Source organism: Zingiber officinale, chromosome 9A (assembly GCF_018446385.1).
Source record: "Zingiber officinale cultivar Zhangliang chromosome 9A, Zo_v1.1, whole genome shotgun sequence".
Lineage (NCBI taxonomy): Eukaryota > Viridiplantae > Streptophyta > Magnoliopsida > Zingiberales > Zingiberaceae > Zingiber > Zingiber officinale.
The window spans coordinates 3,970,774-3,993,882 of NC_056002.1; the positions used below are offsets into that span (position 1 = coordinate 3,970,774).

The window sequence follows — 23,109 nt, forward strand, 5'->3', positions numbered from 1 at the left end:
TCTGGTACACCTCCATTGAGTATAGGTTTGACGCAGGCGATGCGGAGAGTTTGAGGGATGCATATAAAATTCTACCTAACTATCAAATTGGTCTTCCCTCTGCCTTTGACTGTCCGAATGAACCGTCGCCTGGCTTCGTAACATTTTTTAGGGACCAATTTATCACTGGTCTGCGGTTCCCGATCCACGCTTTCTTTTCTGCTGTTTGTAAATGTTTCTGTATTTCTGTCCACTAACTAGTGCCAAACGCCTTTCAGCTGCTGTGTGGAGTCATCATCGTGTTATGCCTGCACGACATTTCTCTTACTCCTCGGCTCTTCCGTTATTTTTATTACCCCAAATTGTCTGAGTCGGGGACCTTCTTATTCCAAGCCCGAGTGGGCTTGGTCTTTTACAATAAGATGTCTTCCTCCAATAAACATTGGAGGGAATACTATTTTTTTTTTTATCAAATTCCCCGATCGACCCGATTTTCCTACTAGCTGGAAGCTAGAGGTTGCGAATCCATCGCCACTCGGTAGGTATAAGAGCCAATCAGACTATCTTCAGGCGGCTAGCAGCTTGGGTAGCCAGAAGTACGATATCCACAAGCTGCTACTGAAGGGGGTCCTCTACGTATTCGGCTTGAGCCCGATCGGCACAAGACTTCCGTCCAGCCTAGGTACGCTCCTTCTTGGTCTAATTTTTGAATCTAACTGATTTTTCCTTCTCTTGTGCAACCCAAGTCGTGTTGCGTGCACGTTTGGCTGGCAAAGCCAAACTCGCGGGCGTAGAGATCAATGTTGCAGCTGTGGCTGAGTTGGAGAGTTGCGTTGTGTAGCCGATTAGACCACAAGAAGACCCACTTGGAGAGAGCGAGGGAGCACCAACCCTAGTGAGTGAAGGGAGAGCCATCCGGATGCCTAGTGGTGGAGTGGTTGGTGCATCGGATCCTCCCTCCACACGGCTGCCGGTGATTCCGGTAGAGAGGGCGTTGGACTTGGCCTCTTCCGAGGAATCACTGATAAGACAAAAGAGGCGTCGGGCAGAGACTGCATCGCGATCCGCTTCTTCCATGGTGGGGTCACCCATTAGAACTAGCCCGCGCCATCCTTCCACCAAGCGGGTTGAAACCTCGACGCCAGCTCCCACCACGACGACTGTTCCCCCTACATCATCGGATCAGACACCATCCCTATCCGGTCTGCCATAGGGAACCATTTGCACGCCGCCAGTTGCTTTCTTGTCGCCGTCGAAGATTCAAAAGTCTGGCATCCGCCCGGCGTCAACATCTCGACCATCTAGTAGAGAGACCTCAGCCCAATCAACCCCAAGCGGCTGGCGCCACTTAACGACGGTTATCCATCTTCCGACTGAGGAATGACGTGAGTGAGATGATGCTGAATCCCGAGCACCCAAGCACTAGATAATCATTCAAGGGCCTCTCGCCCAGATATGGGCTGATGCTAGAGCACATGCAGCGGTCATGCCACCGGGGGTGCTTGCGGATAACCATACCCAGATGTCTACTAGGGTAAGTTTTTGTATGCTCTTAATTTATCTCCGATCTATTCTTATAATATTCTGATTCCTCGCAGTATTGGGTAGAGAGTCTGGCCATGTGCCAAAGACTTACATTTTTTGAGCAAGAAGTCAAGCAGTTGATGGCGCTGAGAGATCAATCATCTACTTCTTAGGCTCAACTGGAGCAGATTAACGCTGAGATGGCTCAACTAAGAGCCGATCTGGCTAAGAGCGCCGAACAGCTGGAGGCGGAGAAAGGAAAAAATGTGGATCAGGCCACCCAAATAGCTCGACTTAATAAATAGGCCAATGCCTTTGAATCCAAAATCCATTCGACCAATACTAGGAAGCTTCGGGTTATTGAAGATCTGGAGATCAAGAATAAAAAGTTCCGGGTGTTGGCCCAGAACTTGAAGGAGGTTGAAGACGCACTGAAGGCCGAGAGGGATGGACTGTTGGCCGAGCAGACTACAACGAAGACCCAGCTTGACGCCAAGGATGAAGAGTTGGTCCAGTTGAAGGAAGAACTCAAGGCCTCCTGAGCGGTCCTAGAGACTTATTAGGGAGCCGAGTCGAGTCAGTTTAATCTCATGAAGCAAGCCTATATCCATTCGGATGTTTTTAACAACAAGGTCATCGATCGGGCTCTTTGTCTATTCGACCTTGTGATCGAATGGACGTTCGGCCAACTTAGGGAAGGCGGCTACCTCCCTACTGCTCTCTCAAGCAAGATCATCAGTCGAGACAAGCTGACCGAGTCACTGCCTGATGATGTCTTAGATTACCTGGAGTGAGCTTGTTGAGAGTTCTGCCTTTGTAAAATTTTTGAAGCTTTAATGAATGTTTGTCCGTCCGACCAACCTTTATATTCTTCTAGTATTTTAATTTTTTGATTCATTTTTCATAAACTATGGCCTCGTGATTCTTTCGATCGACAACGACTTATTTACATAGTCGATCGATCCGTTTTGTTTTCAAGGTAGTAGATTGATTGTTATAGCGTCGATATGAGTTTAAGGTCGTTGCTCGACTGCTGACGAAGTCAGGGGTTTAAGGTCGCCACTCGACCGTTAATGGAGACAGGGGTTTAAGGCCGCCGCTTGACTGTTGATGGAGACATGAGTTTAAGGTCACCGCTTGACCGTTGATGGAGACAGAGGTTTAAGGTCGTCGCTCGACCGTTGATGGAGATAGGGGTTTAAGGTCGTCACTCGACCGCTGACGAAGTCAGGAGTTTAAGGTCACTATTCGACCGTTGATGGAAACAGGGGTTTAAGGTCGCAACTCGATCATTGATGGAGATAGGAGTTGAAGGTCGCCGCTCGACTTTTAACTTGGCCTGATCAACCCAAGAGTTTAGAAAGCTTTGATTTTTATTTATGTTGACCTTGCATCCAGAAGGTATATACACAAGTACATTTATATTTACTCACGCATCTCACCCAGACCTATATGATTGAAGATGATTGACGCTCCACGACCGCTTGAGTCATCTCTCATTTTCGTCTTCTAAGTAATAGGTCCCCGAGCGGAGTTTCTGTACAACCTTGTAGGGTCCCACCCATGGTGCCTCGAGTTTGGTGACGTCGTTGACAGACTTGATTTTCTTTCACACCAGATCACCAACCTGGAAGGACCTCGGGATCACCCTCTTGTTGTAGTTCTGCCTCATTCGCTGTCAGTAAGCCATTAGCCGGATGACCGCTGTATCCTGCGCTTCATCCACCAAGTCAACCTCCATTAACCTTCGTTCGTTGTTTCCCTCGTCATAGAGTTGCACCGGGTCGGACTCTACTCCGACCTCCACAGGAACCACTGCTTCTCCCCCGTACACCAGCTAGAATGGTGTTACGTCGGTCACCTCCTTTGGAGTCGTGGGGAGTGCCCACAAGACATTTGAGAGCTCGTTGACCCAGCTACCTCCTGCGTGGTTAAGCCAAGTTCGTAAGCCTCTAAGGATCTCCCAGTTTGTAACCTCCGCTTGCCCGTTGCTCTGAGGATAGACGATTGAAGTGAAGGCATGCTGGATGCCATAACCTTCGCACCACTCCCTTATCTTCTGACCCGCGAACTGCCTCCGGTTATCCGAGACCAGCCGGTAGGGGATGCCGAACTGACAGAGGATGTTCTGCCAGATGAACTTGATGACCATCTGCTCACTTATCATTGTCAAGGGTTCAGTCTCCACCCATTTTGAAAAGTAGCCTATAGCAACGAGGAGGAACCTTCACTGACCTGTCGCCATGGGAAATGACCCCACGATGTCCATGCCCTATTGGCCGAATGGGCAAGATACCGTGGATGACTTCATCTCTTCGGTTGATCGATGCAAAATATTGTGATACTTTTGGCAGGATAGACATGTGGCTGTCGTCCAAGCGACATCCTCTTGGAGAGTTGGCCAGAAGTATCTGGCCAGGAGAATTTTTCGAGCTAGTGAACAACCGCCTGGATGGCTTCCACAAGAGCGTTGGTGCACTTCTTGTAAGATGTATGTTGCGTCCTCTGGTTCAACATACTTGAGCAAGAGCCTAGAGAAGACTCGTTTGTACAGCTGATCGCCGACCAATGTGAACTGTCCGATCCTCTTCTTTAATAAATGTGCTGCCTCTTGATCAGCCAACGTACCACTCGATCAGAGAAATTCGATTAATGGTGTTCTCCAGTCACTCGGAAAGGCAACTTCCTCCATTCGATCAATGTGCGCCACCAGTAAAACCTGTTCAATCGGCTGACTGATCACGATCGGTGATAATAAATTAGCTAACTTAGCCAGTTTATCTACTGCGTGATTGTCCGATCGAGGAATCTTCTGTACGGTAACTTCTTGAAAATTTGTTTTTAATTTCTCGAAGACTTCTACATATAACTTGAGTCAGGGGTTGCTAATCTCGAACGTCCACGTCAACTGCTGGGTGGCCAACTAAGAGTTCGAGTGAATGAGGACCTTTGTGGCTCCAACATGCCGCGTTGCTTGTGTTGGAATGTATACTGAAAGCCTAAGCTTTTGTAAACATTTATGTTAAATAAAGAATCACATTTGGTCAATTTATCTACATTTGTTTGTAGTTGTTCAATTAATTTATATTGTAGATAACATAGTATGTGGTGTCACATATAGAAGATGATGTTATCAGTACCTTATAAATTATAAACAGTAGCTCACGACCAAAATGGAAAGGAACAAACCATTGGAAGGTCGTAGTGTAATTATGAATTAGTTTATCTTGACTATATAATTACACTAGTACACTTAGAGTGTATTGAGTAGGACCATTTGAGGTTGTTTCTTTTATACTAACTTTATAAAGGAACAAATATCTCAGTTATTATGGAAGTGTGTGCTCTTAATCCTAATATAATAACAAGCACATATATTTGATATTTATTTCTTTAATTTATCGATGGATGAGATTTAGTTCGATGAATCAATAAACCCGATAAGTTGGGAAATGATATCACTTATAGTGTGTGTTGTTGATTATAGAAGGAAACTGTGTCCTAGAGATACTAGGTTGATAATGTCCCCAAGAGGAGCTCATAAGGATTGTCATGTTAAACCCTGCAGGTGGACTTAGTCCGACATGACGATAAGGTTGAGTGGTACTACTCTTGGACTAAGATATTAATTAAATGAGTTGTCAGTAACTCACTTAATTAGTGGACATTCGATATCTTAAACACAGGGAGACTAACACACTCATAATAAGAAGGAGCCCAAAAATGTAATTTGGGATTGGTGCGGTAGTTCAATAATAGTTCTCTAGTGGAATGAATTATTATTGATAAAATTAAGTTGTGTGTTCGGGGCGAACACGGGATGCTTAATTTTATCGGGAGACCAAAACCAATTCCTCCTCTCGGTCCCTATCGTAGCCTCTTATTTATAGAGTACTATACCCACCTATACCCACCTTCTATACCCACCTAAAGGGGGCCGGCCAAGCTAGCTTGGAATCAAGCTAGGGCCGGCCTAAGCATGGTTTAAGGTGGCCGACCCTAGCTTGAACCCAAGCTAGAGGGGGCCGGCCATATTAAATTTAAAAGAATTTTAATTTTAATTTTTATTATTTATTAAAGAGAATTAAAATTAAAATATCTCTCTTGTAAAGGATCTACAAAAGATTAAACAAAGAAATTAGATCTCTTTCCTTATTTGTAGATTGGTGAGATATTTTATTTTCTCTTTAAAAATTATTCACATGTTGAAAAATTAAAATTATAGAAATTTTTTTTTATCAACCATGAAGAGATTTTTGAAGAGAAATTTTATTTTTAAAATTTCCGGAAACAAATTAGGAAGTTTTAATTTGTTGATTAAAACTTGTCTAATTTATTCCTCCATGATGTGGCCGACCATTATAGTTTAATTGGAAAATTTTATTTTATTTTTCTCAATTAAATCATGTCAAGAAAATTAAGGAAATTTTATTGTAATTAAATTTCCTAATTTACCAAGGCTAAGGAATATAAAAGAAGGGGTGGGGGTGCCTTCATTGGTGACAACCTCTATTATTTCTCTCCCTCTTTTCCTTGGTGTTGTGGCCGGCCATCATCCTCTCCCTCTCTTCCTCTTGTGGTGGCCGAATCCTTCATCTCCCTTGGAGCTCTTGTGGTGGCCGGATACTACTTGGAGAAGAAGAAGAAGAAGAAGAGAAAGCTTGCATCTCTTGGAGCTTGGTTGGTGTTTTGTTCTTCATCCTTGGTAAAACTTCCTTATTGTGGCCGAACCTAGCTAGGAGGAGAAGAAGGTGGTTAGTGTTTTCTCATCTCGGAAGATCGTTGCCCACACAACGTCCGAGGTTAGAAGAGGAATACGGTAGAAGATCAAGAGGTCTTTCTAGAAGGTATAACTAGTAATTTTTCCTTTCCGCATCATACTAGTTATTTATAGAAATAATACCAAATACAAGAGGCTTACGATTCTAGTATTTCGAATATATTTTTCGATGTTGTATTCTTTTGTTTTATTTATCCTTGTGATTTGATTGTTCTTTTCGGTTAACCTAAAGTTATTTTAGGAAATTAAATATTAACTTTTCATAAAAGGTTTTGTCTAGTCGGTGGTGGTTGCTCCCATATCCAAGAAGGCCGTGTGCCTCGCCACGTCAGTACTGGGAACCAATTATGGAAATTAATATTTAATGGAATTAATAACTTAAGGTGATTTGGGTCGAACGTGTTAAGTTCTGCAGGAGACCCAAGTCAAAACCTAAAAGAACGAATAGATTAAGTTTTGGATCAAACGTGTTAAGTTCCGCAGGCGATCCAAAATTTAATTTAAAAGAACACATGGTAGCTAGGAAAAGGTTCAGACCTTTGTACAAAATTTTTGTACAGTGAAACCTCTAGGTTTTCCGAGTAGCAACCAACAGCTTGCAAGCCGGCTATCAAAGCTTCATGCTCAGCCTCATTGTTGGTGGCGCGATAATCCAACCGAACATAAAGTTACATTCGGTCTTCCCTTGGGGAAATGAGCAGGATGCCGATCCCGTCTCCTTGTCGGGTGGAAGAGCCATCAACATATATTCTTTAAGTTACTTTTAGCTCGTCATTCTAGATTTCTTTGACAAAATCAGCTAAGGACTGAGTTTTTATTGTCGTTCGGGGTTGATATTGGATGCCAAACTTACTTAGTTCAGTTGTCCACTTGATCAGCCGACTGGATATTTCTGAGTCGAGGATGACTCTTCCTAAGGTACTGTTAGTCATCACGATGCTTGGGTGGGAGAGGAAGTACAGGCAAAGTCTCTGAGCGACTAGTACCAAGGCATAAGCTAATTTTTCCGGACCAGTGTAGTGAGATTCAGTGTCTTTCAATATATGACTTAAAAAATACACGGACTGTTGCTCTTGCCCATTCTTTTTAACTAATGTCGAGCCGACCACATTATTGGTGGATGACAGACAGATCCAGAGCGGCTCTCCTGCGCTCGGCTTAGCTAATATAGGCAAGGAGTTGAGATAATCTTTGAACTCTTCAAACTCCCGATCACAGTCCACATCCCACTGAAATTTTGTCGCCCCACGCAGCACCTTGAAGAATGGTAGGCTCCTGTCAGACGATTTGGATATGAATTTGAACAGAGCAGTAATACATCCGGTTAGCCATTAGGTTCCTTCAAGTTGCGTGGCAGTGGCATATCTTGCAGAGCCTTAACCTTGCTTGGATTCATCTCGATCCCCCGCTCGGTGACAATGTATCCCAGGAATTGGTCACTTTTGGTGCCGAACATACACTTGTTTGAGTTCAGCTTTATTCCATAGGTCCTCAGAGTTTGGCAGGTCTCCTTGATGTCTGTGCAAAGATCAATAGTTCTTAGAGATTTTATTAATATGTCGTCGATATATACCTCTATGTTGCGACCGATCTGCCACCGGAACACCTTATTCATGAGCCTCTAGTAGGTGGTGTCAGCGGTCTTTAGTCTGAACAATATGACATTGTAGCAGAATGTTCTGTTGGCAGTGATAAAGTTGACCTTTTCTTGATTTTCTCGGGCGAGCGATACTGGGTGATAACCTTGATATGCGTCAAACATGCAGATTAGCTCATAGTCGGCTGTAGAGTCCACCATCCGATTTATCCGAGCAGCGGATAGAAATCCTTCTGACACGCTTTATTCAGGTCGCAGAAGTCTATACAGACCCTCCATTTGTTGTCCAGTTTGGGGACCAGTACGATGTTAGCAAGCTATCTCGAAAATTATACCTCCCGTATGTGGCCAACCTCTAGCAATTTCTCTATCTCTGCTCGGATGACCAAGTTTTGTTCCGTGTTGAAGTCCTTTTTCTTTTGTTTTATTGGCCGAGCGTCTGGTTGGACGTGTAACTCGTGCTGGGCCAGCCTTGGTGAAATATCAGAAAGCTCATGTGTCGACCAAGTGAATACATCATGATTCTATCTGGGGCAGGCTACTAGCTCCATCTTTTTCTCCCCCTCTAGATCGACAATGATGAAAGTAGTTGCTTCAGGGCGGTTAGGGTGGATCTAAACTTCTTCTTTTTCTTCGTAGACCAGTGTGGAAGGTTTTTCAATGATGACGTTCACCTCCAAGTGAGGTGTCTTTCAAGAGGCTCGTGCTTTCTTTTTGACTATCTCGACGTAGACAACGTCGAGCGACCAACTGATCTCCTTTTACTTCTCCTACTTTATCGTCCATCGAGAATTTGATCTTCTGGTAGTAGGTGCACCACTCGGAACTCATTGAGTGTCGGTCGATCGAAAATAATGTTGTAGGCCAAGGGCACATCTACCATTATGAAATTTGTGGTCCTGGTCCGCTTTAGGGGTTCTTCTTCGAGTGACATGACCAACTTGATCTAGCCGATCGGTAACACTTCGTTGCCCGTGAAGCCATAGAGTGGAGTTGACATTGGCAGCAGTTCACTCTAATCAATTTACAATTGATCGAATGCCTTCTTGTATATGATATTCACCGAGCTCCCTGTATCAATAAAAGTACAAGGGATCGTATAATTGGTAGTTACCGCTCGGATGATTAATGCATCATTGTGGGGGACCTTCACTCCCTTCAAATCCTTAGGCTCGAAGCTGATTTCGGGTCCTTCAGCTTTCTCCTTGCTGTAGCCAACGGCGTGGATCTCTAGCCATCGCACATGCAACTTTCTTGCTCGGTTAGAATCTCCGCTGGTTGTCTCACTAGCGATCATTCCTATCTTCCCCCGAGCGGCGTTACTTTGATTAACTTCTTCCCTTGCGGACGGTCTGGTCCGTTTGGAGGAGACTCGGGTAGGGATTCGGTCCCTTTGTGGTTGGTGGTGGCGTGGCCTGATTGTCCTTTCCGAGTTTCTTCGTTCTGTAGATCGGCTTCGGTGACGCCGATCCGGATGTGGCGATCGTTGGGGGTATCTGTGCGAAACTAACCTGCTAGCTGCCAGGTCGTAGCAGTCCCTGGTGTTGTGCGTCGTCGATTGGTGGAAGGTGCAAAATATCGATGCCCACCTCTTACTTCTTAGATGAGCGACCGCCACTTGTTGTAAGACTTGTAGCCGAGTCTCCTGGTGTGGAGTGGCTCCCGACTGAGGCCCTTTAGGTGGTTGATGACTGCTCGGTTGACGCCGTTCGGATACTCTTGTGGGCTTGGTGGTCGTCTCCTTCTTCCTTGCCGCCTGGACTTTTTCCACATTAATGTATTCATTAGCCTTCTTTTGGAGATGACCAAAGTCCTTCGACGATCACCGAATGAGCGATCGGAAGAACTCTCCCTTGGCGAGCCCTTGGCTGAAGGCGTTCACCAATACATCTGAGGAGACTGTTGGAATGTCCATTGCCACCTGATTAAAGCGCTGGATATAAGCCCTCAGGGCCTCTCGGGGTCCTTGCTTCAGCGAGAACAAATTCACGCTCATCTTCTAGTGGTGGCGACTGCTAGCAAAATGATGTAGGAATACCGCTTAGATACTTGAAACTGTGGATCAAGCTATTCGGTAACTGTTTGAATCATCGTTGTGCCGATCCAGATAAAGTGGTAAGGAAGACTCGACATTTCACCCCGTCCGTATACTGGTGAAGGGTGGTCGCGTTGTCAAACTTGGCAAAATGGTCGTTGAGATCGGTTGCTCCATTGTACTCCTCGATCGTCAGCGGGATATAATGTTTCGGCAGAGGGTCATTTACGATCCTCTCCGAAAATTGTTGATTGACCCGCTCAAGTGAGTCATCTTCCTTCGACGCTTTTCCCTTTTGTGCATCTCGCATGGGCACCTCATCCAATGAAGATTCCTGGTCTCTATCCGCTCGGCCTCTTACTTCTGGAGGAGCCCATGATAGCGCTCAGTTGAAGGGGATTGGCGTAGTATGGGCGCCTCCATAGGAGTCGATCGGTCTCTTATTTGGCTCCCAAGCGGAAAGTTGATCCGCTTGATCTTCTCTTTCTTTTTCACCATGTCGACCTGCTATAGAGGCAACATGCTCATGCGTTGGCCGATCGACCAACGCCTGTTGCTGTTGCTCCAATATCTTCGTCACTCAAGCTTGTATTAGTGCATTGAGATCCTCTTGCGTCAGCGTCATTGTTGTGAGTCGTCCAGCGTCTTCTATCTTTTTATTCGGATACAAGTCACGTTCCCACATACGACTCTAAATTGATCCTGTCCGAATGAAGGAAGCTGGAAAGCCGGCGATGGGTGACTACCGACGGGATGAAAACCTCAATCTTGCAAAACAAAATCAAACCAGGGAAGGAGTCTCTGACGTTGGTTCTCTAACGCTCAAGTTAGAATCAGGAAAAGAAAATGAGTATTTGAGAAATAGATGTATCCTTTTTTTTCCTAATACCTGGCGTACTCTTTTATATTTTTCTTTGTAATCGTTCATCTGCCCTTATTTAATGATATTAATTGCCAGAGGAAGACTCCTTTGTCTTGACTTTTGTGCGTTAATGATAATTGGAGTGTTCTTCTTGATCTTGACTTCTTCATATTTAATGATGATAGACAAAGTGTTCTCTTTTATTTTCTCGTCTCTTCCTGTGTAGTGTCATTCTTCAAGCGGCTCGCTTTCCTGCTGGACATGCTATCCGAGCGACTCGTTTTTCTACCTACCGGAACAAACTATGGGTTGGCCATTTGTTCGATCGGCCTATAGTGTCTATTTGTCTGATCGGCCAGGTGATCTACTCGGCCAGGATCACCCGACCACTCCTTTATCGATCGGAATTGGTTGAGACTCTTTCCGCAAACTTAGATGTTGACCACTTTAACTTTAATCGATACCATATCAACTAACCTATAACAAATAGACTTTTATCACAGCATCACACACTATTAATTATTCTTGTACTAAATCTGACTTCTCTATATATTACTTATACAGACAGAACGAAATTACTTCCTCCAGTGCAAATTCAAATGTAAAATTTCTTTTTTCATGCACCATCTGTATTTTACGATCAACTCCACAAGCTTATTTGCATGCAACCCGTTCGATTTCAAAAAGCTCATTTGCATGCAAGCCACTCGGCATCAAAAGCTTCCAAGCATGCCGATCGGCTCCAAAAACTTAAATCAAGATGATCGACTTAGGGGGATAAAATTCGATCCAATACACATGGACAACTCTCAATTAAAAAACTGATCGGCAAACTCCATTTGGCCATTCGGCAATGGACACTTCCGAATCGTCAAATTCGATTAGTAAATTCAAAAGCTCCGGTCTGGGGCTCCCTCTTACCCTCGCCAATGAATAATTAAAATTCTCTTCATTTTTTCACATAAATCGTCTAGTCATTCTCGCCTCTTTTAACTAAATTTAAAGAAAAGAATAGTGATACAAGAATTTATCACGGGCTCACATGTCTACCAGATAAGTCAAGTGAGACTCAACAAAAGTCATACCAATCCTAAATTCTGCCAACCAAAAATACATTTATTATACTCCAATAATCTGACGCCTCCAGTTCAAAACCCAAAACTACAGTAGCCATGACCTATCTCCCCTAAAAGATAAGTAATGCGTCATAAATGTATTGGAATGAGAAAACTCAGAATTTAAGAGAGGATATTTCATCCTTAAGCAATAAAATTAATATAAAATTAATGGGAAGAAGTAATCAAATGAGATACTTCATATTTTATGTGCAATTAATATCTCATCATCAGAATCATCTACAGCAGAAGGTATCTCCCATCTCCATTTCAAAGTTCTCCTGTTATTTCAATAATTCTTCTTCTTCTTCTTCTGATTACTTCCGACTTACCCTCTGTTTGGGAGGAGGTGAGTAAAAGGGAAAAAAAGATAAACATGAGTAAAAAATTTTTTTACACTTGTTTAGGAGAGAGTGAGCCATGAAGGGGAAGGGGAGAGAAGGGTAAAGCTTCCCCTTACATGTTTGGGAATCAGCGAAATTCCTTACCCCCCAAATTGGGGTGTAAGGAAAAATTATCCCAATTTTATCCTTATTTATATTTTCACATATAGATTTATTAAAAAAATAAGAGGATATTTTTGTAAATTTGTATATTTAACCTTCATTTCCATCCCTTTGAACTTTCCCTCCCTTCCAAACAAGGACAAGATAAATATATTACTTTCCCTCCCTTTCTCTCCCTTCCCCTTCCATCCCCTTCCATTAATGAACCTTACCTCACCCCATCCAAACAGAGGGTTAAGAGTTGAAGTGCAAATGTCAAGTTATTCTTTGATGTCTTTATTTATAGATATTTCTAGAAGTCGTGATCCCTCTTTTTTTTTTTTGGCAATGATGGTCAAAATCTTGAGCCAGCTTACTAGCGAGTCATCCTAGAACATTTCGGAGCAAGACTAGTTAAAAAAAAAATATAAGGTTGTTGGGTTGAGGACCCATAATATTCTTACACAACCAGTTGATCGAGTTCCTCTTGTGATCTGCTTGACGATTGCTTATAAGGACCAATCGATCGAATTTATAGAATGTTGTCGGAAACTCGTCCTTCACTCGACCTATTTGTTTAATCAAAGGGTTCAATCAGACTGAATGCCTATCCTGTCCGATCGGATTATAATTTTGATCGACTGAACTCAAGATAATTAATCGTGCTAATTTATTCTAGATAGTGCTGACTCATTTTCAATTATTCATCCAGATTTAGGAATTCGTTATTTGATCAGTCCAATGGTTTGATCAAGTAATCTGAAGGATTCGGCGTTAGACCAGCTCAATCTGATAATCTCTCGATCGTGATGATCGATTGTACTGATTTTAATGGTTGACCGTTCTTTGATTTTGACTATTATATCAGTCCATTTCCTTGATTTTGACCGGACACATGGGTCACTTCAATTGAAGCATCACCGGTTGACTTTAACGGGATAAGAATCCATGTGAGACACGCGTTTCCAAATGAAAATGTGGAACAAATTGCGCCACTCAACCTTGTGATCATAAACTAGAACTGTATGTTCCTCTTTTTAAAAGCATCCATACCAATTTAGCACCAACACAATTATATGGAATTGAATTGCAGAGGGAGAGAGATCATGAAAAGATCTACACCAGAATCCTTCTTCACTTCTCTTCTCGTCTTTTTCTTTCTCACCACTCTTACAGGTGGAGTGCTCGGTAGATCTCAAAATAAAGGCTGCTCTTCCTCTTGCGGTATCCTTGACGATATCCACTACCCGTTCCGCCTACAAAGCGACCCAAAGTGGTGCGGTAAGTCAGAGTTTGAGCTCATCTGTGAATCAGGAAAAGATGCAGTCTTGCATAAGTTGTCATCTACAGACAAGTACCTGGTCACCGAAATATCATATAATCAATCGCAATTCAGGCTCGTCTATGCCGGTTATGTCACAGGTTCTAATAAATGCGTGCTTCCCAGTGCACACTTCCCCCTAAATACACTTTTCCTCATCCAAGTGTCACTTTGGCCATTTAGTTCGACTGAAGATGCTAGACAGCTTGAGTATGGAATGTTTAGAGAATGGGCTAGTTTTATGAGCTGCAAACAGGAAATTCATAGCGATCTTTACAAGCCCATCCATTGTCTTACTGGGGAGAATAGCTCGACAACATATGCCATCGTTGACTACGATGCATATGCAATACGCAACCTCAAGAACTCATGTAGATTCGTTAACTTTTTGCCAGTTGACAGAGATTATAGGTACAATTACAGTGATATATTCGATCTCCTAGCGAGAGGAGTCTGGGTTCCATTGGATTTGACAACCTTCAACGTTTTCGAGAGATGCTGGAAAGCAAGTTGGTAGGAAAATAATGTTTAATTAATTTTATCATGTGTTTTAACCTTTTCTTACCAAATTTAATTCGTAGCCCTGCAGGTCACTTGCACATTATGTATACCGCGACTTGAACTCCCCTTACAACGTGATACTTGTTCCCGTCTACGGCGAATTTGCCTTTTTAAGTTGCGTCTACTTGGGGGAGAGTGGTCGCAACCATAATCACGTTATCTTCGGTTTTACAATGGTCTTAGTCCTTGCAATAAATATAGCTCTTTGTCAGCTAGGTATGGTTTTACTTCATTGATTTTCCATCTGCATGCAGTAACACTACTTAGTCCAATCGCATAACTATAGTTTATTGTTCGCCATTCGCTTGTTACCACAGTTTGCAGATTTGTGATCGCACCGCTATTGATTCATGCATTCCTCGCATACAATTATTGGAAGACAAGAAAGCCCATCGACTCAGTTGAAAAGTTTCTGCAAATCCAGCAAAATCTAACTCCCACACGCTACGCCTACAGCGACATCATAGCCATGACGAGTCACTTCAGAGAAAAACTGGGCCAAGGCGGATTTGGTTCCGTGTTCAAAGGATACATTCTTGGTGAATTCCCTGTTGCCGTCAAGATGCTTGTCGGCAGCTCCAAGTTCCACGGCGAAGATTTCATCAGCGAGGTCTCCACGATCGGCAGGATCCACCACATCAACGTGGTGCGTTTGGTTGGGTTTTGCTCCGAGGGATCAAAGAGAGCACTCATCTACGAGTACATGCCAAATGGCTCGCTCGACAAGTACATCTTCTCTGCCAACAGGAGAAACACGTTCACTGTCGAGAAGCTCCATGAGGTGGCCCTGGGGATTGCTAGAGGCATCAACTACCTCCATCAGGGCTGCGACATGCAAATTTTGCACTTCGACATCAAGCCCCACAACATCCTCCTCGATCGCAACTTCATTCCCAAGATTTCAGACTTTGGGCTTGCAAAATTGTACCCAAAGGACAAGAACTTAATATCCATGAGCGTTACCAGAGGCACGATAGGATACATAGCACCCGAGCTGATATCGAGAAATTTTGGGATCATATCAAACAAGTCGGATGTCTACAGCTTCGGAATGCTGCTAATGGAGATGGCCGGCGGGAGACATAATGTAGATGTGAGAGCCGAGAACACCAGTCAGGTTTATTATCCTTCTTGGGTCTACGACAAACTTGTTCAGCCGCATGTAAGTGAGAGCATCCATGATATTGAAGAGATTGAAATCAGTGAAATGGAGAAAAAGTTGTCCATGGTGGGACTTTGGTGCATCCAAATAAAGTCAAGTAGTCGGCCGTCCATGAGCAGTGTGGTGGAGATGCTTGAAGGAGACGTGAATGAACTACAGATGCCACCCAAGCCTTTCTTTTCCTCACTAGAGTCAAGTCCGAGAGAATTAGAATTCACCTCCACAATTGCATCTTCTGGAGAAGAAGAACTACATGATCAGCAGCATACTTTACGTCCCAACAATTCTGGATTGGCTTCATCTTCTATACAACTATCTGTCATCTCAGAGCATTCTTAAACTCAATAGGTGTATATAGTTCACCTGTTACTAGAATTTTAGCCATCATGAGATTGGAAAGTAGCTATCTTAATAACTCTTCCGTTTAATTCTAATACTGTGCAAGACAGATGGGGTAAACATGATTAAGGGTTAAATGAATGATACACAATATTTGATGCTTCAGTTCGTATTCCGGGTGACCCCTTCAAACATCTCCAAGCAAAGCGATGAACTTTAACACCGGGCAAGATAAAGAGAAATTCACCGTTTTCTAGATTTTATCGAAAAGAAAAAATATTAAGAATTGAGGATGGTTTATCAAAATTCTTATACATACTTGGATCATGTCCGAAAATCATAAAAATAGAAAGTTAGGATGTGGCTGCTGCATTGACTGAATCATACTCTGATCTGCAAACACAAGAAACGTCAGTGCCAAGTCAAGGAAGCGGGCCCTAGCGTTGACCCTCTGATGTTCAAGTTAGTCAACGTCACGAAGAAGAAGATGAAACAATAGTAACACAAGTGTAAATAGTGAATAATGCGTATCTGCGCAAGTGTACGAACCCTCCTTTATATAATGTCTTGGTGGGCGATGTGCTCACTTTTCGAGGCATGGATACGTTCTTCCATTGGTTGCGAACACGTTCCCCAATTGGTCCTAAATACGTGGCCATGGACACGTGGTCATGGACATGTTCTTCAATTGGTCGTGGGCACGCCCTCCGATTTGTCCGTCGTACGATCCGCTTGTTGACCATGCGTTCTGTCGGCGGAACTATCTCCCAAAAGTATATCCAAAGATACGTCTCCTGCTGATCGCAGAGCGAGATAACCGCTCGGCTAAGTACTCCTCTGATTGGCCAAGTACTCCTCCGCTCGGAAGGACTCGGCTGCTCTTCCATACGACGACGAGTTTCGATAGTATGTTCTTACCCGACCATAATAACGTTTCGGTCATCTCCAGGCTCCTTTGCTCTGTGATGAACTTTTAGTGATCTTGGATGCACAGGCGCTTCGCTTGGCCCACCTCTTTGCCGGTCGGGCAACATATGCCGGTCGGCCCCTGCTGTAGGGCTCCGTTTGACCACCCTTTTGTGGGCCCGTCGGTCCTCTGACATTGACCTCCTTGACTTTGACCTCCACATGGATTGTTATCTTCCTCCTCTGACCCACACTTAGTGGGTCTCCTTTATCACCGCATCACAAGCCTTCCCCTCAAGTCTAGTTGAAAGAGGTTGCAAGTCCGACTAACTGGACAAGTAGTGCCTCAGATGACCTCCATCGATTGGATACTCTCCGTGCTCATCGATCAGATGAGCGCCCTGTGATAGTAGTTGACGTCCTCCAAATTTCTAGGAGACCGTATAAATCTCTGATCATTATACCCGAGCACGTCACCCATGCCTTTTAATTAAGTAATGCTCCGCTATAACCTGCTGACACGTGTCCCACTTTCTACCGTCGTACGATTGACGTGATAGGCAAATATCCGTTGGTGATGTGACAGGTGCCTTTTCAAATTCTATGTCCAGATCTTCTCCTAGTTTTACGCAACCCTTGATCGGACGGTTGTGGGTGATCAGCCACGAAGTTTATAAACCTCCATTTGCTCGCCGTCGTCTTCATCGTGTCTTGCATCTTCTTCTTCGAGCAACCTCTGCGACATTTCTTCTCCCCTTCTTCTTCGGCGACCTTTCTCAGTAAGGCTTTTCTCTTTTCCTTTGTTGAATCCGTGTGTTGTTTCTTCCTGATTCCTTCATTTTCGATGGCTAGCTCTTTGCAACCCCCTGTGCCCGTCCCTGAGCTCTGTTATACTTCCATCGAGTCCAGGTTTGATGGGGACAATATAGAAAAGATGAAATCCACCTACCACTTTCCATACGATTATCAAGTCGCTATTCCCTCCGCTTACGACTGGCCATACGAACCACAAGCCGGTTTTCTGTCTTTCTTTAAGGACTAGTTTAGTGCAGGTCTCCGGTTTCCCGTTCATCCCTTTTTTTCTACCGTCTGTAAATATTTCTGTTAGAGTGTATACTAAAAGCCTAGCTTTTGGTATAAACATTTATCTAGAAATAAGAATCACATTGGTCAAATGTCTACATTTGTGATAAATGTAGTTGTTCAATTAATTTATATTGTAGATAACATGGTGTGTGGTGTCACACACAGAGGATCATGTTATCAGTACCTTATAAATTATAAACAGTAGCTCACGACCAAAATGGAAAGGAACAAACCATTAGAAGGTCGTAGTGTAATTAGGTATCAGTTTATCTTGACTGTATAATTACACTAGTACACTTAGAGTGTATTGAGTAGGACCATTTGAGGTCGTTTCTTTTATACTGATTTTATAAAGAAACAAAGACCTCGGTTATTATGGAAGTGTGTGCTCTTAATCCTAATATAATAACAAGCACATATATTTGATATTTATTTCTTTAATTTATCAATGGGTGAGATTTAGTTCGATGAATCAATAAGCCCGATAAGTTGGGAAATGGTATCACTTATAGTGTGTGTTGTTGATTATAGAAGGAAACTGTGTCCTAGAGATACTAGGTTGATAATGTCCTCAAGAGGAGCTCATAAGGATTGTCATGTTAAACCCTGCAGGTGGACCTAGTCCGACATGATGATAAGGTTGAGTGGTACTACTCTTGGACTAAGATATTAATTAAGTAAGTTGTCAGTAACTTACTTAATTAGTGGACATTTGTTATCTTAAACACAGGGAGACTAACACACTCATAATAAGAAGGAGCCCAAAATGTAATTTGGGATTGGTGCGGTAGTTCAATAATAGTTCTCTAGTGGAATGAATTATTATTGATAAAATTAAGTTGTGTGTTCGGGGCGAACACGGGATGCTTAATTTTATCGGGAGACCAAAACCAATTCCTCCTCTCGGTCCCTATCGTAGCCTCTAGTATATAGAGATTTATACCCACCGCATACCCACCTTCTTACCCATCCAATGGGGCTGGCCAAGCTAGCTTGGAACCCAAGCTAGGGCCGGCCAAGACCAAGTGGATGAGCCATGAAGGTGGCCGGCCAAAGCTTGGGTCCCAAGCTTAGGTGGCCGGCCACTAGAATATTAAAAAGGATTTTTATTAAAATTATTTCTTATGTGGATATCATGTTTTTAAAAGAGAGTTAAAAAAATTAAAAATTTCCTTTTATAACTTTCTACAAAAGATTAAGAGAAGAGATTAATCTCTTTCCTTATTTGTAGTTTAAAAGGATGGTTTTAATTTTTGGTAAAAACTTTCCTTATTTGTAAATCATCTACATGATTAAAAGAGAGTTTAAAATTTGAAATCTTTCCTTATTTGTTGATTAAAGGAGGATTTTAAATTTTAAGAAAACTTTCCTTTTAAAACATGTTCATGATTTAAAAGAGAGTTTAAAAATTAAATATTCTCTTTTATAAGTTTCTACAAAAGATTAAGAAAAGATTTGATATCTTTCCTTATTTGTAGATTGAAAGAGATTTTAATTTTTAGAGATAACTTTCTTTTTATCCACATGTTTAAAAGAAAGATTTTAATTTATTAAATTTCCTTTTTATAAACCAATCATGAAGGATAAAATTATTGGAGAAATTTTTATAAATTTTCGGAAACAAATTAGGAAGTTTTAATTCTTGTTTAATTAAAACTCTCCTTGATTTGAGGAAATAAGTGGCCGGCCATGTTTTAGTGAGAAAGAAAATTATTTTAATTAAAATAAAATTTTCCTTTTCATGGCAAAAGAATTAAGGAAGTTTTATTAAAATTTCCTTATTTGCCAAGACCAAGGATTATAAAAGAGGAGGTAGAGGAGCCTTCAAGGGTGAACAACCTCTATTATTTTCTCCCTCTTTTCTTCCTTGGTGTGGCCGGCCTCCTTCCTTTCTCTTCTCTCCATCTTGTGGCCGGACCTCTCTTCCTCCTTGAAGATCAAGTGGTGGCCAGATTTTAGCTTGGAGAAGAAGGAGAGAAAGCTTACATCCCTTGGAGCTTGATTGATGGAAAAAGATCTTCATCTCTTGGAAGCATAGTGCTTGGCCGAAACTTGAAGAAAGGAGAAGAAGGTGCTTTGGTGGTTTCTCATCTCGGAAGATCGTTGCCCACACAACGTCCGAGGTTAGAAGAGGAATACGGTAGAAGATCAAGAGGTTTTTCTATAAGGTATAACTAGTAATTTTTCTTTCCGCATCATACTAGTTATTTATGGAAATAATACCAAATACAAGAGGCTTACGATTCTAGTATTTCGAATATGTTTTTCGAAGTTGTGTTCTTTTATTTTTCTTTTTCTTGTGATTTGATTGTTCCTTTTGGTTGACCTAAAGTTATTTTAGGAAATTAAATATTAGCTTTCCATAAAAGGTTTTGTCTAGTCGGTGGTGGTTGTTCCCATATCCAAGAAGGCCATGTGCCTCGCCACGTCAGTACTGGGAACCAATTATGGAAATTAATATTTAATGGAATTAATAACTTAGGTGATTTGGATCAAACGTGTTAAGTTCCGCAGGAGATCCAAGTCTAAACCTTAAAGAACAAATAGATTAAGTTTTGGATCAAACGTGTTAAGTTCCGCAGGCGATCCAAAATTTAATTTAAAAGAACACATGGTAGCTAGGAAAAGGTTCAGACCTTTGTACAAAATTTTTGTACAGTGGAACCTCTAGGTTTTCCGAGTAGCAACCAACAATTTCCACATCTCCCTTCATCAATTAGTGTCGAACTCCTTTTGGTTGCTGTGCGGGGTAGTAGGCCTCTTTTGCCTTCACGACCTTCCCTTAACGCCTCGGGTCTTTCATTATTTTCATTACCCTAAATTATCCGAGCCGGGGACCTTCCTGTTCCAAGCCCGAGTGGGCTCGACCTTCTTTGATAAAATGCCGTCCTGCAATAAGCATTGGAGGGAACACTATTTCTCCGTTCGTTTTCCCGAGTGGGCTGACTTCCCTACCGGCTGACAGATGGAAGTGATGAAGCAACAATTGCTCGGGAGATACCGAAGCCGATCGGATTATCTTCAAGCAGCCTCAAGCTTGGTTGGTTAGAAGTATCAGATTTACCGGCTGCTATTGGAGGATGTCCTTTACGTGTTTGGCTTGAGCCCGATCCGAACACGGCTTCCGTCCAGTTTAGGTATGCTTTTTTTTCTCTTCATCTTTGAATTTAACTGATTTTACTTTCTTTTTTTGTAGTTTGCATCATGTTGAGGGCACGTCTTGCCGGCAAGAGCAGACTCGTGGATGCCGTGATCAACACCGTAGGGGTGGCCGAACTGGAGAGTCGCGGCCTGTAGCTGGTCGACGACAGCGGCGACCATCAAATGAAACTACTGCAACTGACCATCAAATGAAACTGGAAGCCAGCCGACAGGAGCTGGGGATTTTAAAAGTGGAATTGGGAGCCACTTGAGAGGAGACGAGTTGGCTAAGGCCTTGGCGGAAGTCCAATACTATTTGGAGACCACCCTTATCACAGTCAAGGAAGGTCAGTCAGCTAAAAGAAAAGAAATATCACATTGGCCTACAATTTCATATTAGGAAGGTCTCCACTGAGTACCTTCCAAGCGGTGGTATCCACTTTTCATAAAAAATCAAATTCCCGGTGGGGAGTCAAGTAGGGGAGGTACAAGATGACCAATTGGTGGCGAGAAAATGCTATATGGATATAATATGGATTGACTCATGCAAGACTTGTCGAATTCAAGACAATGTTGTCCAAACTGTCCAAGAGATACTGATATCCTAAAAAGAGGAGAATCATGAAAGTTTATGGGTCTATCCTGACAGACTAGATGAGGTCATTCGAGTAGCTGTCAACCCCTTAGCTCAAACAAGAACTAATTGCATGCCTCTTACGCAATCATGATGTCTTCCCACAGACGACATCAATTTGATCATGTCCGCGAACGTCGACGAGTAAATCACTGTTGGGTTGGCTTTGTTGCCAACTTAATCATCAATTGCTAGATGACAACGAGAATGATGATATGGTTTTGGGAGCTTGCATGGGCAAGGGTAAACAAAAAGAAGGAGGTTAGAATGAAGGCCAGGGAATTCCTCAGTGCAACCACTCCGATGCTCAAGATAGAGAACGAAGAATAAGATGAATATTAGAGTTTTGATATATGTAGGTGTGTCTATCTACCTTGGATGCTGGAAAAAACTACCTTTTATAGAGAGACAATAAACTTTTTTCCTTCCATTCTGAACTTCTCGTTATCATTATTTAATAAATAATGCAAGACTTATTCATGTCGCTGTCTTTTTTCTGAAATTAAAAGACATTATTGATGGTGTATCAAAAGTATATTTAGATAATTAAAAAAATTAATTTATATAGTTTAAGGATATTATTATCATTTAACTAAAAGTTCAGTTTTTAAGCAATTGTTCATCAAACACTCAAACTTAACCTTATATTTACTTTTGACTTTTATTTCCAAACGCTCCATACTTTAGCTTCTTACTAATTTCAAAATAATTTCTATAAGAATCATTTTTAAATAAGCAAAAACTCTCTCAAACACTCCCTAATACTTTAAACTTTGAGAGTATGAAATGATTATTTTTTTTAATTTTTAAGGTCCCTACTTGTTTTGTATTGTATACCTTCCACTTCCAACAACAATTTGGGGACTTCCCTATCATGTAACAATGATCTCACTACTCTTCCCATTCATGAAAGCTAAGAGAAATATGCATTTGCAGTTATTTTATTAGCCATTTAGGAACCCTTAAATCCTACAGATATGATGATCTAAAAGCTAGATATTCTTAGTCCAATAAGCCACCATTGTCACTTTAGGCAGGTGATTTGCCCAAGATGAATAGTGCCTCTATGCTCATCAACCATATATCACAACAATTTATTTTTCTAATTCCAATGATATCTGTTCAACTTCTCCAATTCCAGGTTTCACAATCCCATAGGTGAGAGTTAATGCATTAACCAAATTAATAATAGTTCACTCATATGATCTTATCTTTTAAACCCTCCTTATTAGATCATAATTCCGCATGTGGGAATATGCTTGGGTGTCAAACTAGCTAGGTGTTGTGTATGAGCATATTTAATTACATGGAAAGAACTTGTTGAAGTTGTAGTTAAAATGTGTGCTGTTGACACCTTTATTCCATTTCATGTCCGTCTCTATAATTTCACCTTAAACTTCAAATTCCTTTTCATACTATATATGTTGTTGTATGTAGATATTGTGGCAAAAGACGAATACGCTCGCCCTCAGTGCCCCCGAAAAAAAATAATTCAGGGGTTGCTGTCTGTAGATATGGACTAGGAACAAGTGTTATTTCCTTAGCTGGAATATATTTTATTAATAAATTGAGGGCCTTCACT

The 23,109-nt window shown here is 42.1% G+C and overlaps 1 protein-coding gene across 2 annotated transcripts; it reads left to right on the forward strand.

Moving 5' to 3' along the window:
* The first annotated feature begins 13,419 nt into the window (after positions 1 to 13,419).
* Positions 13,420 to 15,855, forward strand: LOC122021894 (rust resistance kinase Lr10-like). 2 transcript variants are annotated; one of them, XM_042580066.1, is made up of 3 exons: positions 13,420 to 14,211; positions 14,288 to 14,475; positions 14,577 to 15,855. In XM_042580066.1, exons 1-3 carry the CDS (start codon positions 13,454 to 13,456, stop codon positions 15,758 to 15,760), a joined length of 2,130 nt encoding a protein of 709 aa, XP_042436000.1. In that variant the 5' UTR covers positions 13,420 to 13,453; the 3' UTR covers positions 15,761 to 15,855. The 2 variants fall into 2 exon arrangements, with proteins under 2 accessions (XP_042436000.1, XP_042436001.1); XM_042580067.1 differs by having other exon boundaries at positions 14,047 to 14,211; positions 14,280 to 14,475.
* The last annotated feature ends 7,254 nt before the right edge of the window (positions 15,856 to 23,109 follow it).

Bases quoted from the DNA above. Each gene is read 5' to 3' on its own strand.
- LOC122021894 (XM_042580066.1), top strand. From the start codon at position 13,454: ATGGAATTGAATTGCAGAGGGAGAGAGATCATGAAAAGATCTACACCA. The intron at 14,212-14,287 runs GTAGGAAAATAA...GTAGCCCTGCAG, and splicing joins AGATGCTGGAAAGCAAGTTG to GTCACTTGCACATTATGTAT. The intron at 14,476-14,576 runs GTATGGTTTTAC...TTGTTACCACAG, and splicing joins TATAGCTCTTTGTCAGCTAG to TTTGCAGATTTGTGATCGCA.